Genomic DNA, 15,460 nt, shown 5'->3' on the forward strand with positions numbered 1-15,460 from the left:
TCAGTTGTCAAGAAAATTAATACTCAAGAAAATAGCGGGAAATTCAGAGAACATATAAATTTATCGCAAGGGCCGTAGAAGGCCATACGAAAATGACGCTTTTCTTATGTATACTTATGAAATCCGACGAAAAACACGACCATTTCATCGAAAGTGTAGTCGAACGCGTATTTTTGCTGTGGGAGTATAGTCAACCGAAAGGGCACTTAAGATTAGCGGGACGTGATCAAAAAGCTGTTCGTCCACCGCAAAAATTTTAGCACATCGAAGAACTGTTTAGAAATTAGAAAGTGATGGTGTCTCGATTGCTGAGAATTTTCTATATCCACTAGACAAAAGAGAAACAAGTTTCGGAAGTGCTCTTCCTCTGTTTGTTTCTCTAGTAAAATTACATGGATAGGAGCGGGCATTCAGTTGATCTACATTAAAATTGAACCAAATGGCATTAGTAAAGAGAGATATTTTGTAAGATATGCTGCCAATAGAAGAGTTTCTGTGAACAATTATGTTAGAAAAAAAAACTGTCAGCAATGACTCGAAGGTTTCATTAAAAAGCTTTCCTAATAGATGCTTCCCACATTGTAAATAAATATGAGACATTACCATACCAACAACATGTCAACCGCGCATGATAGTTATAAGTGAAGCATTGTAGCCCTTCAGTATTATCAACAACGATGCAAGTGTGCTAGGTAACAGAATATATGGTTCTCACACAGCTTCCACCCTCTCCGTTCGATGACGTTCTACGTCACACCTGCGGTAACTCAGGACGTTCTACGTCCGCCGCTTATGAACGTGGGTGGCGCTGATGAACACTCTCAAGATTAGGTTACTTGTAAACATAAATACCCCCGAAAGCAGAAGGTTTGACAGCCGTCGCCGTAGCTCAGAGGTAGAGCACCGGACGCGTAATTTGGAGGTCGTGGGTTCGGATCCCACCGGCGGCATGTGGTTGTTTTTTCTTCTGCTTTTCTAATCAATTAACTTTAAGCGATGAGATATTCAGTAATATTCTAAATTGATCAACACCACAAAATAAATAAATTAATTATTAAAAAAAATCCCCTGTGCCCCTTGGCTTCTGTGGCTGTTGGCTTCTGTCAGAATATATGAAGATAATTTACGCGGTGGTGGCAAGGCAATTACATTGCAGGAAACACGGCACGGTAAAAGGCTATCCGACAAGCCCGCGGTTGTATGCGCTGTCATGAAATTGCAGAAAAGAGAGGATAATTTCTTTGTAACTGGATTTTGTCGTCCCGAAAAGAGCAAGAGTGTGTTTTTAAGACACTGAACGAGTTCTGCTGCTCCAGCCGCATTAATTCCGGTTATGTATTAGTTGGTTATTATTTCATTGTTACCTTATTTACTCTGTTAACAATTTCCCCGATACCATCTCTACTGCTGCGGAATCGTGTATTGACGACGTCGTCTTCACTTAGCGGGCGTAACATCCAATGATTTTGAAGCGATAGCTTTTACTATGCCAACCACTTCGCCTCGTCGAGCGTGGTCGCACCTCGGCCGTATGCCCGTGGCTGCAGCTGTGCGCCGGAGCCGCCGCAAGAGCTGTTGCCTAGCAACCGCCGCACCTGCGCTTCGTTATGCTTCGCCGCGCCATCTGGCATGACGTCACCTAACCGTTGCGCTCGCCATCGCCAAGAGCGTTCGGTGCGCTATCTGGTATGACGTGATCTAGTCGCCCGGTGGGGGTACGTATATATAGAGGCCGTTGGAATGGGAGGCCGTTGGAACTTGCGCGATGTAATGAATCCAAGCGTAGAAGGCGTGCCGAGGAGACAGCAGAAGAGCGCATCGAACGCCTGGAGAAATGCCGTGAAGGGGATGAAGTGGGAGTGAAAGAGGAAAGAGGGGCCGTAATGAAGAAAGTAAATATTGTATTTGAGGAAAGGAAATTACGCAGTAACTGTCTCACATATCTCGGTGGGCACCCGTCATCCGTTTTAGAGGAAGGGAGGAAGTGGGAGTGAAAGAAGAAACAGAAAGAGGCGCCATAATGAAGAAAATGAATTTGAGGAAATGAAATTACGCAGTAACTGAGAATCCACGTCCACGGACGAAGATAAAAGGAATGCCCAGCGAAACGCAGCAGCGAAAGACAGACTTTGCAATTCGACTCAGCGAGTTCCACTTGTACAGGTGTAGCTATCGCGTCCCTCCAGGATTAGCCATAGCTAAACCATAGCCATTTTAAGGCGAAAGCCTTTAATGCCTCATCGTTGTAAGCAGCAGTTGTCGACAGAAAATGTCACGCTTTTCAATTGGTCGAAACGGCCGTGATGTCACAGTGCGCGAATTTCAAACGGGGCCAATTGTACTTTGCCTAGTAACCATGCAACCCATTGAAGGGATCGTATAGTGATGCTCCAAGTAAGTGGGACTGAGCTTAGTTAATTGCTTACTTAACAAATTAGCCTAATTAACCTTTCTAGTCAGACCATATAAACAAATAAAAACGAGTAGGAAATTAGTCGAGCTCGGGAATCGAACCCCGGTCTTCGGCGTGCGAGACGAGCATGCTATCCACTCCGCCATGCCAGCTCGATGGTTTGGGATGAACTAAGGCGCATCTAGTGAATACGGTGTCTTCGCTTGCTCTCATCCTCCTCCCTTCCCTTCCGGCGAGGTTTAGGTGTCCACCGAGATATGAGAGAGATACATTTCCTTTCCTCAAAAACCAATTTACCGACGAGCGAGGCGTAGAACCGAATGCGCGATGGCGTTCTATGGATTCCCTGGCAGCGTTGCAAGACGCTGTCGCGTTCCACTCTAAGAGGCGAAGCTTAACATCTTAACCACACATCAGTGACCACACTTAAGGTAAAAAAAGTGCCCCCCTGAATTTTGACGGGTGTCCACCGAGATATGTGAGACAGTTCTTTCCTCAAATACAATTTTCATTTCCTTCATTACGGTTCAGGTGTCCACCGAGATGACACAATTTCTGCGCCATTTCCTTTCCTCAAAAAGCGTTGCGTTCAAAGGGCAAGGCATCGCGCCGATCAGGTGGGGGCGTTCCGTGGACTCCCTGCCAGCGCTACAACACGCTGTCGCGTTCCAGACCTAAAGGCGAAGCTTAAGCGTCATTAATTAGCACTTAATTAGTATTCAGGCATTAATCAGTAATTAAAATTTGATTAGTGATTTGTCATCACAGTAATTAGTACTCAATTATATGTGACGCCACCAGTTCCACTGAAGCAGTCAAAGTGGTGCGGAAAACGCTTTCGCCTCTACGCACTTTAGACAGCCAAAGTGCCCCCTTACTTTCTTTTTCTATCTGATTCATGTAAAAAAAGATCTATGTCATGAATCATTTGATATTCCCAGCAAATTGGGGCAATATTTTCATTTATAGTGTAAGAGAGCGCTTAATGGCCTACGAATCATACAGGAGCTTGAAGAGGTCAGGTACAAATAGCGTTACGGTCACGCCTGTGGCACTGGCGTTGGACGGGCCTGGTGAGCCCACAACATCAGCAGGAAGCAGAGACTGCTGACGGGCCCACGCAGCACACACTAGACGCGCAGCATCCGTAGATGCGCTCTGGACGTGAAGTAGGTCACAGGAAAGCGGAGTGCTTCGCGGAACCTCTACGTTCGTGCTCGACCGCGTCTCGTACGTGGCTTAGTGCATCACGTCAACCACTTCGAGGGCGCCAGGCAGCAGAGGGTTCCGTAATGTGGGTGGCGCGGACCAACATTGGGTCTGTACTCAGACTGGCGATCGCATCCTGCAAACGGGTAGTCGCGACGGCAACGAAAACAACTTCAGGGTAACCCATATGCCCGATGTCCATAGACAGATCAGGCGATAACTCACCAGGCAGCTCATCTAAAGCGCGAAGCTGAGAGTGCAGTAGGACCTCACGTATTCCCTTCAAAGAATTCACTAGCGGCGCGTATTTGAGTTTTAGTTTCTATTCAGTTTATTTGAACACTGTAGCTTTGTATTTACAAAAAAAACACTAGCGGGCGCACAAGGTACTAACAAATACTTAACGCGGTCTCCTGACCCCCCAGCAATGTTGAGAGCGGTGCATGAACAAGTGATTTAAAGCAAACAGAATCAGTGCGGAACAAAAAAAAGCAATTAAAAAGAAGACAACGATTCAAAGTAATTGTTCGGACGCGTTACACAACACTCGCAACAATAAATAACAAATAAAATTTGTTAAAAAACAGTTATTACAAGAAGAAAAGGCTACAACACTTGTTAAAACACTTCATTGTTTAGAAACAAAACAAAAAGTAAGAAGCAGATAACGAGTGAAATAAAGGTCATTCAAGTGGTAAAGAGCAACTATATAGAGAAAAGAGTACGCACCAGGACAATCACAACAAAAACACAGCATCAAATATAGAGACCAAAATACATCCACATAAACAGATGTTCACGTAGCACCGATTTCAGTGTTTTGAATACAAGGGGAATTTATGATTTCACCTAAATCTACGTTCTCATTTAGAGTGGTAAGATTAAGATCTGTAGTCCGTAGTTTGTTCGAATACGTGGTAATGTGGAATTGATTTTCCTCAAGGTAAATCTCTCGTTCATCACGTCATATGCATTGTCAACACCCAGAACATTTTGTTTGCCTTGTGTGTATCGGAGACGTTTCTGGGAAGTATTTAAGAAATTTCCCAAAATGCGTCTTTTGAGATAAAAAATATGCTGTTATGCCATAGTATTGCCACTGTTGGTGGACTCGGGAAAGCCGGTGATTTGCCTCAAGTAGTAAGGTGCTCAACTAGTTTCTGATAATTAACTTTTCAACTATCACGGCTAGGCAACTAATTGCAATTTTAGATTTGTAGTCGGCAGTGAGTAATAGTCATGTCAATTCTTAGGATTTCGGAAACACAATTATCCTCGCCGCTGTGGCTCGACAAAATATGGCTATATCGTGACAAAATACATACGATTTCGAAAAGCATGCAAACAAAGCATCCTTTCCAGTGCACGTAACTAGTCAAAGAACCCAAATTTTGTCGAGCCACAGCGTCAACGGTAATCACGTTTTCGATATTCTAAAAATTGATATAGTAATTACTAACGGCCGGCTAGAAATCTCTAATTGTAACTAGGTGCCTAACTCTGATTGTTAAAAGGTAATTATTAAAATTTAGTTAACCAGCTTTCTACTTAAAAGATTCAGGGGTTTTCTGGTGTCCGCCAAAACTGGCAATAGTATGCTGAAAAAAGCGATATTTTTACCTGAAAAAAAATATTTTAAGGATTACTTATTCTTCCCTGAAACACCTGGTATGTAAAGTGCGAGTGTGTATATAAAGAGGTGATCAATATAGAACAGTCCATGTTTTTCAAAGAAATACGTCGTGCTGTTCTTGGAATTTGGGCCTCCTGTAGCTCTAATGACTTTTTTTTTTGCACGATGGTAAATTTTTTAAAGTTCCAACGCGTTATTTCTTCTCATATCAAAAAGTGTAATTTAAATGCGATTATATCAATGCATTATACGTATTTCATCGATACCGATTGGGAGTTATATTTCTTAACTTCCACACAGCGCCAACTAGATTTGGAAATTTTAGTTTTAAATGATTCACGTGTTCATTCAGGCTAAAATACTCTTCAAAGTGCATGTCAAGGAATTTCATAGTTTTTGTTTGCTAAATACTTGCATTGCGCAAACTGAGATTAATCTCCCCTTCAATGGTTGTGTGTCTTGCTCGGAAAACAATATATTTTCTTTTCGGTATGTTTAGCTGAAAATCATTACTTATAATCCAATTTGATAATTCATTGAGCCAAGCATCTGCTGCGGCTTCGAGTTCTTTAAATTTTGATTCAGAGCAAAAAGCATTGGTGTCGTCAGCATACAACCGAACGTCTTGGGTGAATGAGATATTTTTAAAATCAGTAATATAATAAAGAGGATCCAAATTTGACCCTTGTGGAACTTCCTTGTTTTGGGTTTCAGGTGGAACACATAATCACCCAGTTCAACGAGCTGCTTTCGGTCACCTAAAAAAATTTGTATTAGAATATAGGCATGTACTCAAATTTTATAAGCTTTCTCAGCAGTATGAGTATACTATGATTAACAGAATCAAACGCCTTTCTGATATCAAGGAAGATGCCAATTGTGTATATCTTCCGTTCAATATTTTCAGTGATCTTTTTTTAATTTGAATTAATGTTTTTTCAGTGGATTTGTTCTTGCAAAAGCCGGACTCTTTTCGGGAGATTAACTGAAAATAATTAATATATTCAGAAGTAATTTGTGCATAAGGATTTATAGTACTTTTTTCAGAGACACTTAACAGTGATGTGGAAAGGTAGTTATTAAGATAATCTTTTGGCCCTCCTTAAGGTATTACTGTTACCCGTGGAATTTTAACGTCATCTGGAAAGACTCCACTGCGTAGGATACATTTGTACAAGTGTGCAAGCGGGGCGACAAGAACGAAGACTACCGACTTATCTTGAGAAAAACAGCGCTTGCAGACAAAGGACCAGAACGAGAAGGACACACAACTGCGCTGAATAACAACTTTAATTCGGAAGGCAGCCGATCCGCACCTTTTATATAGAACCGGAGGGAGTGATGCGCACGCGCAAAGATAACCAAAATGAATGCACGGAAAGAGCCAACAGATAGGCCAACTATTCTTATCGTCACTGATAACCAGTTACGCAGCCCAAACAAGCGAGAAAAAAAGAAAGGGGGGGGGGTGGAATGAAGAAAGCGGGGAAAAAGCAAAGGCAGAGAGCGTAAACAAACAATTCTAAAAAGATCTCGAAGAAGCCAACAACCAACAAGGCTAAACGAATGCTGATGTAAGGTGACAAAGGTAAAGGCGCTAAAAGGTGAACAGACTGAAGCATAAAGGGGGCAGGAAACGCCTGCGGATGATGTAAAAAATCTGCACGGCTAAAAGATGGTGGAATTAAAAGCGTTAAAACTGATAAAGGCAAAAAACCTGAGAAGCCAGTGAGAATGAAAACACGAAGAGAAGGTGGTCACGAAAATGAAATTGAACAGACAATAGATCCCTAAAAAAGGAGCAATGAATCATAAAAACGTGAGGGCGATAAAACCTAAGATGAGGTAACTGAGAAGGATTTTCAATATGCCGAAATTTCCGGAGCCCTTCATTACGGCGTCTCTCATAGCCTGACTCGCTTTGGGACACTAAACCCCATAAACCAAACCAAAACCTTTTTTCCATTCACCCTCCCCCCCCCCCCCCCCCTTTTTTTCTCGCTTGTTTGGGCTGCGTTATTGGTTATCAGTGACGATAAGAATAGTTGTCCTATCTGATGGCTATTTCCGTACTTTCACTTCGCTGATCTTTGCGCGTGCGCATCACTCCCTTCGGTTCTGTATAAAAGATGCGGATCGGCTGCCTTCCGAAATAAAGTTGTTAGTAAGCGCAGTTGCGTATCCTTCTTGTTCTGGTCCTTTGTCTGCAAGCGCTGTTTTTCTCAAGATGTACTTACCTCAACCAACTCGCCCAGCAACCCACCTTAACTTAATTGTCTGTGGCTTAATATCTTCAGGACCTGGAGCACCATTGGCCTTTAAAGAATCAATAATGTGTTTAACTTATACTAGTCAGTTGCATTTAGGAAAATCGTACCCTGTGTACGCATTTTAATCTAACTGATTGGATCAAAAACTGAGTTATCGCGCATTTCGTCTACCCCACTGGACAAAAAATGCTTATTGAATCTTTCACACAGTACAATAACAGTCTATGTTTAGCCCTGAATATTCAATTCAGAGAGCCAAGTGAACCTAGGAATCATATCTATTGATTTGAACATACTGCTAGCCTCACATTTGAGGCCATCGCAGGAGAGGGACATCATATACACTAAAATAACGCAGTTCAAGTATGTGTAAATACAAAGACGATCGTAGTCCAACAAGGCGATATGCATTATACAAAAGCTAAAAGAAAATGACAAAACAGGAGGAAGTCGCATATTTGAGGACTTAGGCACGTGAAAGAAAAACAAACAAACAACCACAGTAACGAAGATGCAGACAAGTTTTCAATTTAGGGAGCAAGAAATGAAACAATAGGTGTTGACGAATGATACTGTCGTGAGAAACGAGCAATAAGGTTGGAAAAAAAACGACAGTCAGAAAAGAATGTCAGGATGTAAGGAAATCATATTGGGGATTTCCATCTAGGCCTTCCAAAATTTTTGCGGTTCATCTGCGCTGAGAAATGTAGTGTCCGCTTTGCCAAGTTTTAGACCATTTCAAAGCTTAGTACCCTCAGCCTCGATGCCAGGAACGTGCCCTTTGCTTTAGCCAGTCGGTTAAGGGAACACTGAGGAGAAATAGACTTCGGCGTAAGGTACCGCCTTCTAATCACAATAAGATTACTCCCACCGAAAACGCAGCTCAGAAAGGACCAGCAAACGAAACACGTGTGGTGCCATCACTGGCCAATTTCGCAAGTAAAATGCGCGCGTAGATACAATATTTTGGGCGCAAATCCCAGGTTCCACGCTAAACATTATATGCGCCTCAATAGTATATCCATGCCTCAATAACGCCAATTCGTCAGTTTTACAACCGAAGCCCACACACATAACGGTTCATTTTTCACACGCAACATTTCGTACATAGTGCCAAAACGGATGGGAAATGTAATGTTGAAACACCAGGATTCGTGACATAAACACCCGACGAATCGTGGAATCATTTTCTCTTCGAAAGATTCACATCACGCTATAAATTCATAAAAAAATTAGCAGAAAAGAGCGAAGAACGTGCTAACAAGCTCACTTTTCTGAATAATTTCAGTAACTGCGTTCGCTACTTGGCAAAACAAACAATGCTGCTTGAGATATTAACGATGCTGAATTGGTCTGGAACAAAGAACTCAGTGCTGCGTATAGCACACGATGAAAGAAAACTCCATTTGAGGAAGACGTCTGAATTTTGAACTTACGCACATGTCGCGGATATTTGAGTAACATTCGAACGCTCCTTTCCGTAAAGCCACATATTCCCTTCGAGTCAGCTCTTCAGAGAGCACGGTGGCAGAAAGAGTTACTAAGCTCTCAGCTTCAGCAGGTTTGCCTGCCTTTGTATATTGCCGCTAAACATTGCAGCTTCGCTAAGCAATTGCGCAGGCTGCGAGCTTCGAACCAATTCCAAGTTCTTGCAAAAAAGGAAAATAATCACTATCCCTCAGAACTTTCTGTACAAGCGAGAGCTCGTACCCGAGCGGCTGTGGGCGCTGTGTCAACACTGTCTTCAATCGTAGCTACTCTGGATCCTCCACGCACAATGAACCAACAGCGAATTTTTAAGCGTTTTATTGAGGAACCTTGAAATGTTTCCCTTAAACGTTGCCTAAGATGTGCAAATAGCCAATGCAAGTGCACGAATTACTTTAAGCGTACCGTCTTTGCCAAAACTAATCAAGCATCGAGTTTTGCTTCTCAGCCGTATATTGGAGCGGATATTACGGCAGCACTAAAGACCACTGTTTAGAGCGCTGCAATCAATGTTCCGCAACACTGCTAACATACCAACCCCATTGCATGAGTACTTTTATTAAACGAGGTACAGCCTCTCCATATCTGCATCTGGCACTAACCTAGAAGGGAAATATATTTTGCTGCATTGTAACTGCGTAATTCCGCAATGTTCAAGCCGTTTTAAAACCTCTTAGCTGTTAATATTCGTGCAAAATATTTTCGACGATATGTTTCCTGTAATTACCTGAATGGCAGTAAGTAAATGAGTGGCCTTAAACCTGTTTTTTGTTCTCCACCGACGTTCTTGCTTTATTTCTGAGAGATAATTTATTTGCACTTAGCTTTATTTAATATATATTCCCATGGGTACTCTGATAGTTCCTCTTCAACTGGAATAAGGCGGCCTTCTATTTCTCTTGATGCATGGTGGCTTCATGTGGCTAAGGGTAAAGCTGGTAATTTTTTTTAAATATAGCATCACCAAGTTTTCTTTGGTTCCAAGTAGAAGAAAAGTCCGCTTCCTGCTCGTCGCGAGCCTTAGGCTAAACATATCTGCTGTTTAATTTGACAAGAAGGCATGTCAAAAAGATTTCTAGTTATTTTAGGAGTTCACGTTAGCCGCTCAGGAGTCAGTATGATCATGAGGTATATGAAGTTTTGCTTAACTAAGGTCTTTTTAAGCTCTGAAAGATTGTCATCTTTGGTATTAATTACAAGAGAATTAAAGGTGTGGGAACATTGTCCGTCGTCTTGTGTGACTGGTTTTTTCTCAGTTTACAATGTACCAACTGGCCCGCATTTCAACCCTTCTGTGGGAACATTCCTTTATACAAGTCCTTCTGACAAAATAAGCAAGTAATTACTCAATAACGTCATCCTTTTTTAATCTTTCTACTCGACTTGTTAGGATACTTTAGTGCTGAAATGGCAGTATCTATGCTTCTTTGTCACGAGATAAACCAGCAGAAAAAGAAAGGGAAATATTTATTTCGCTTCACTTCCTTTTCTCTACACAGTACGGATTTCTTGCACATTTACGTTGCTTACCATGTATGTGAAAATTTTCGCTGCATTTTAAGCCCTCTCCAAAAGAAAGCATAACTTGTAAAATGCGAAATTCAAATTAAGGTGACACTGTTTACATTTGGCTGAATCATTATTATTACCGTGGTACTGGAGGATATATGAACCAGAAACGGAAGCCAGTGCTATGAGTCGGCAGAATTAAATAATACCGACATCATCATAGTCCCCTGCAAAAATGTACGGCCTAACGGCGAACACCTAAAACAAGAGAAGCTAAACTAAAACGCTGAGGATTTCTAGATGTGCTGAAACGCTTAATGCAAACAGTGGTCTGTGGCCTGCGTCATCGAAAAACATTCCGCCAGCTGAGCAGCGCAAGCGCTTTGTGAACAAAAATCATATGACACCATTCTCAGCGAATAAAAGGTTAAATCGATGCTCGTTCAGAAAATAAAAAGTTTCGTGCGTTTCGCGCGTAGTCACATAAAAAAACACTCACCGCTCACAGTGCATCGCGAAGCCTCGTAGCCAACGACGTGTGTCTCAGAGCTGGCAGCTCTGGTGCCGTCGAACGCTCTGCACCCCGCTTAACCCTTCGGCGCCCGTTGTTTTCACGTTGAAGCGGGGCTTAAAATAGAATCCCCGAGGGAAGCTCCCCCCAGCAATGTTATGGGTCTCGATAAACACACGCCCTTCCTGGAATTTCGGCTCGGTCGAAACATCGGCCTAGAGAGTTAGGCGTGTTGCGGCCCTTTTTCTTTATTACACCACTGTACGACTGCGTGATGCTCTAGCCTGGACCTTCGGCACAATCTAAGAAAGCTGAAAATATCTTTAACAGTTCTTAATGATCGTGATGAGAGAGTCTGGACTCAGTCTTCGTGGCAGTGATGGCGCGTCAAGAGCGGTAGAGAAAGTTACAAAGCAAGGGAAGGGACAGACCTTGGTTGATTCTCTGGTCTTCTACTCTGCCTATGCCATGATGGAGGCGGTGACGATGTAAATAGGAGTTGGAATGCGTGCAAACACATTACCAGGGCCCCGGACAGAGGCAAACGAACGCCTGAATTGCCTGCAGATGTATCCAAGCATCCGGCCGCGCAAGGTCCTCCGACAGTGGCACGCCGAAACGCACCAAAGTAGCAGCCAAAGGAGGTGTTTGGCGCGCGTACACATGGCGACGAAAAGCAGAGCTGGGGATGTCAATGTGCTGAATTAAATGAAGGTGACGCAACTAAACCAATCTATAAGCCATTCAACAATTTATTGTGATGCCCAATAAAAATGCGTCGGTGTTCTTTACTGCTGGGCTTGAAAAACAGTTTGTTACGTGCACGACACATTAGGAGGCTATGTCAGTATTTTTATGAACACCGGAATAATACTTGCGTATAGACCACCTAACCGTTATTACAAGTGCTACTAAATGCAATATTATTATTTTTACTGTTAAGAAGAAGAGAGTTCATTGTTGCCACTTGGGCATCAAGAATTTGGGACATGCCTGTGTAACAAGCAAAAACACTTGTGCGCTCCGCTTTCTTCTTGAAACAGCGCGTAATCTGTTCATGCAAAGACGATGAAGCTAACAAATTACTGGGTTTTCGAAGTTACGCTTTCGCAGTTTTTAAATACAAACGATGATTAGCGCACGAATTCTGTTTTCGCGCGTACGTGGATGCAAATTAAAAGGGTAATAGTCGTCCTTAGTCTTCCAATTAACTGAGCCTAACTAAAAAAAAAATTTATCGCTGCAGTTAGTATAAATGTGCATATTAAACTCAGAGGCAGTCGTATTTATGCACTATTCTATTTGTAGTATTCCTGTACCGTGCCTGTGATAACTGATATCTACCTTCAGATTTTCTACTCAACCGCATGCGCCGAAGGCGACGAACTGAAGACCCCTCCAGCTTTCTTGAACACAGGTATGGTATGGTATGGTATGGTATGGTATGGTATGGTATGGTATGGTATGGTATGGTATGGTATGGTATGGTATGGTATGGTATGGTATGGTATGGTGTGGTATGATATAGTATGGTATGTAGGCACAGTGTGTGGACAAGATATTCAGGGGGTTTGGTTACTGGTCCTTCACAATAGGACGAAGAGGAATCTCCCTGATATTCACGTCCAATCATTGCGCCTGCGCTCACACTAAAGGGCAACTGCAGAAGTTTTTGAATTCGACGAGCTTAAAGGGGTCAAATTTGTGAAACTCGCAGGTAAAACATGCAAAATCTTTTCGGCCTAGCAATTTAAATGTGGACGCCATAACCGATTTAAACGCGGTAGCCTTGAAATTCTACACACTGCACAGCGCCAGATGGTAATCGCATGACGACTTCATCTGCGGTACTGGTAAATGTAAAGCACATACACGCTTGCCTTAAAGAAAGAAATCCAACTCACTGAAGGCAATGTCCGCCCTGCGTTGTTTGGCAGCATGCAACGACTCACGCCAGGGTGTGTGGCTGATAGCAGCGGAAGTTTGCAATCTTGCCGTCACGTCACACGGAGCTTCTGAGCACTGCTCTTGGGCAGTGAGTAGAAGCCTGAACTTCAATTGACTGCTATGTCACCATTGAAACGCAAGCGCAAAAAAATGCCACGCTTCATCGACAGCCTATACATATTTGAATCATTCTTTATGAGTAATTCTCAATAATTGGAGCAATTGCCCTTTAAAAGAAGCGGCCCCATACCATCCGTTTTGATCGCGGACAAAGAACCCGTATGGGCTCGGAACCGTCAATGTTTTAAATCATTGCTTTGGTTCGTTGGCACGTGCACCTTTTATTTAATCGTCGCCATTGCAGTGGACGGCCGTGTACTGGGCGACGCGGCAGTGGTAAGACAAGGATCTCGGCTGTTTGCGGAGGGAACATGCTGCCTTTAACGAGCGTTCACGATTCAAACCTTGCCAGGCTTTCATATGACGCTTTCGTGATTGAGGCACTGAGTAAGTAACATCTGAAAAATTTCGCACAGAGAGCGTTGAGGTGCAGAATTGGGCGCTTCCTTTCTCCTTGTACGTGCTGATACCTGGATGATATGCGATCGCGCCGTGCGTTGCAGCTCTCCAGCAAAGCGGCAGAGTCGAGGCAGCCAAGCTGCATCCGATGGGGATTTGAGTGAGTAGCGCAAAAGCACATCGCTACCGAAGGATCATGTGGGGAAGATAGACGCCTCTGGAGGAATGAGTGTCCTTAAACATACCTAGAATTAAATGTCCGCTTTAACCGAGTCCCCATGCTTAGCATATGCGATGAGCCAGCTGCTTGCACGTCGCACATGACGTCAGTTACTACCTCGCTATTAGCCTCACTTAGCAGCAGCAGGTGTGCTATAAAGGAGAACACAATTTTGCGCTTCTTAGTGGTGAAGTGATGATTTCCGACTTACTTCTTACTTCGCATATTGTTGTCTCGTAACAGCCTTTGAATGGCGTCTCGACTTCAATAAACGCAACGGGAGGCCATCGCATTTGACCGGAAAAGAGACCGCCCACAGTGTATTCACTGAGGGGCTAGCGACTTTCTCCCACTCATGCGCTGCAGCTTGAGGACACTTTTCACGATGTGAATGATAACACGTCAAAAGTAATTGTTGGGGTGCGGACATTCGGGGAGTCGACACAAAAGCTCAAGCGTTTCATCAGCCGGCGATGCGCACTTACTGCAAGGTAGGAATCGTATGTCACCCAGCGTTACCCTCCGTACACTGCAAAAAAATTTGCACCCTTAAGGTTGAATTCCTGTGTCTATAACTCACATCCTTGCGCCCTCCCAAAAGGGTGCAAAGTATGCTTGTCGCACACTTTTTCCGACTGCTTTAAAGTTTCATAGGTTTCTATTGCTTTAAAAGGCGCTGATCAATTTCTTTTTTGGGGTGCACTCTTGAATGGAAGCTAAACATTTTCTATGAAAAGCTGCCGACGACCTGTCTAACTTTGCACTAACCTTACGGCATTTAGACTATAATTATAACACCCAGATGCGTGTCTCACGGTGTTTCTGAACATCCTTCCTGTGGAGTCACATTTGTTGTTGTTGTTGCGACTGAGAGGAAGCTGAAAAGGAAAGTGCATGGGCCTGCCGACTGGCTCGAGCCGAGCCACCACCGCTGCCACGTGCTGATAGAGGAGAGTTAGGAAAAAAAAAGGGGGTGAGAAAAAAGAACAGACACGCGTCGCATCAACCGCGTCCGCCGAAGCGAAGCCGCCGGCTGAAACAACAGATACCCTTCCACAGAAAACTTGTTGTTGTTGTTGTTGTGACTGAGAGAAGGATGAAGAGGAAATTGCACGGGCCTGCTACTGGCTCGAGCCAAGCCACCACCGCTGCCACGTGCAGATAGAGGAGAGTTAAAAGATCAGAGGAAAGAGAAAAAGGAAAGAAAAGACGCGCGTCGCAGCAACAACTGCGTCCGCCGGAGCGGACGCTGCTCAAAAAGAAGCGGCCGAAGCCGCGCTCGCCGAAGCCGAAGAAAACTTCCCCGAAGTTTATATGTGCCATTTCAGCGACCTCCTGTTTGGAGTCAGTGACGCTTAGCACTTCAGCTGAAGTATTTCAGTTAATTATCACATTCTGGGGGCGCAGATCCCAGTCATAACAGCTCGCTCCAAGGTTGCAGCTGTCTTTTAGCAGAAAACTCGAATAGCTCACATCATATTAAAAGCACGCTTGATTGAACTACTGGAATGTTGTTCGAAAAGTCAAAGAATACCGTACACCCTTACGCACTCTTGCACCCGAAGGGGCTAAACACCCTTGCACCCGTGCAGCTTTGAAGGCTCCATGGGTGCATAAAGGTGCTAACGTGCTCAGCGAATGTTAGCACCTTCTTTTTTTTCAAAAAAAATAAGAAAAAATGAGGGTGTGGAAAGGGTGTAGCCATGAGCGCTACACCTTTAAGGGTGCAAATTTTTTTGCT

At 43.5% G+C, this 15,460-nt stretch overlaps 1 protein-coding gene across 1 annotated transcript in view; it reads right to left on the bottom strand.

The window, feature by feature from the left end:
* The window catches only part of LOC149355353 (uncharacterized), a 166,637-nt gene extending 155,552 nt beyond the window's left edge, over positions 1-11,085 (bottom strand). Inside the window, exon 1 of the mRNA XM_089583774.1 lies at positions 11,022-11,085. Within this exon, the coding sequence (XP_089439900.1) occupies positions 11,022-11,035 (14 nt within the window). The 5' untranslated portion in view covers positions 11,036-11,085. The remainder of the gene's footprint in view (positions 1-11,021) is intronic.
* Positions 11,086-15,460: the final 4,375 nt, after the last annotated feature.

Source organism: Amblyomma mixtum, chromosome 3, assembly GCF_055824585.1.
Source record: "Amblyomma mixtum isolate Tamu chromosome 3, ASM5582458v1, whole genome shotgun sequence".
NCBI classification, from domain to species: Eukaryota; Metazoa; Arthropoda; class Arachnida; order Ixodida; family Ixodidae; genus Amblyomma; species Amblyomma mixtum.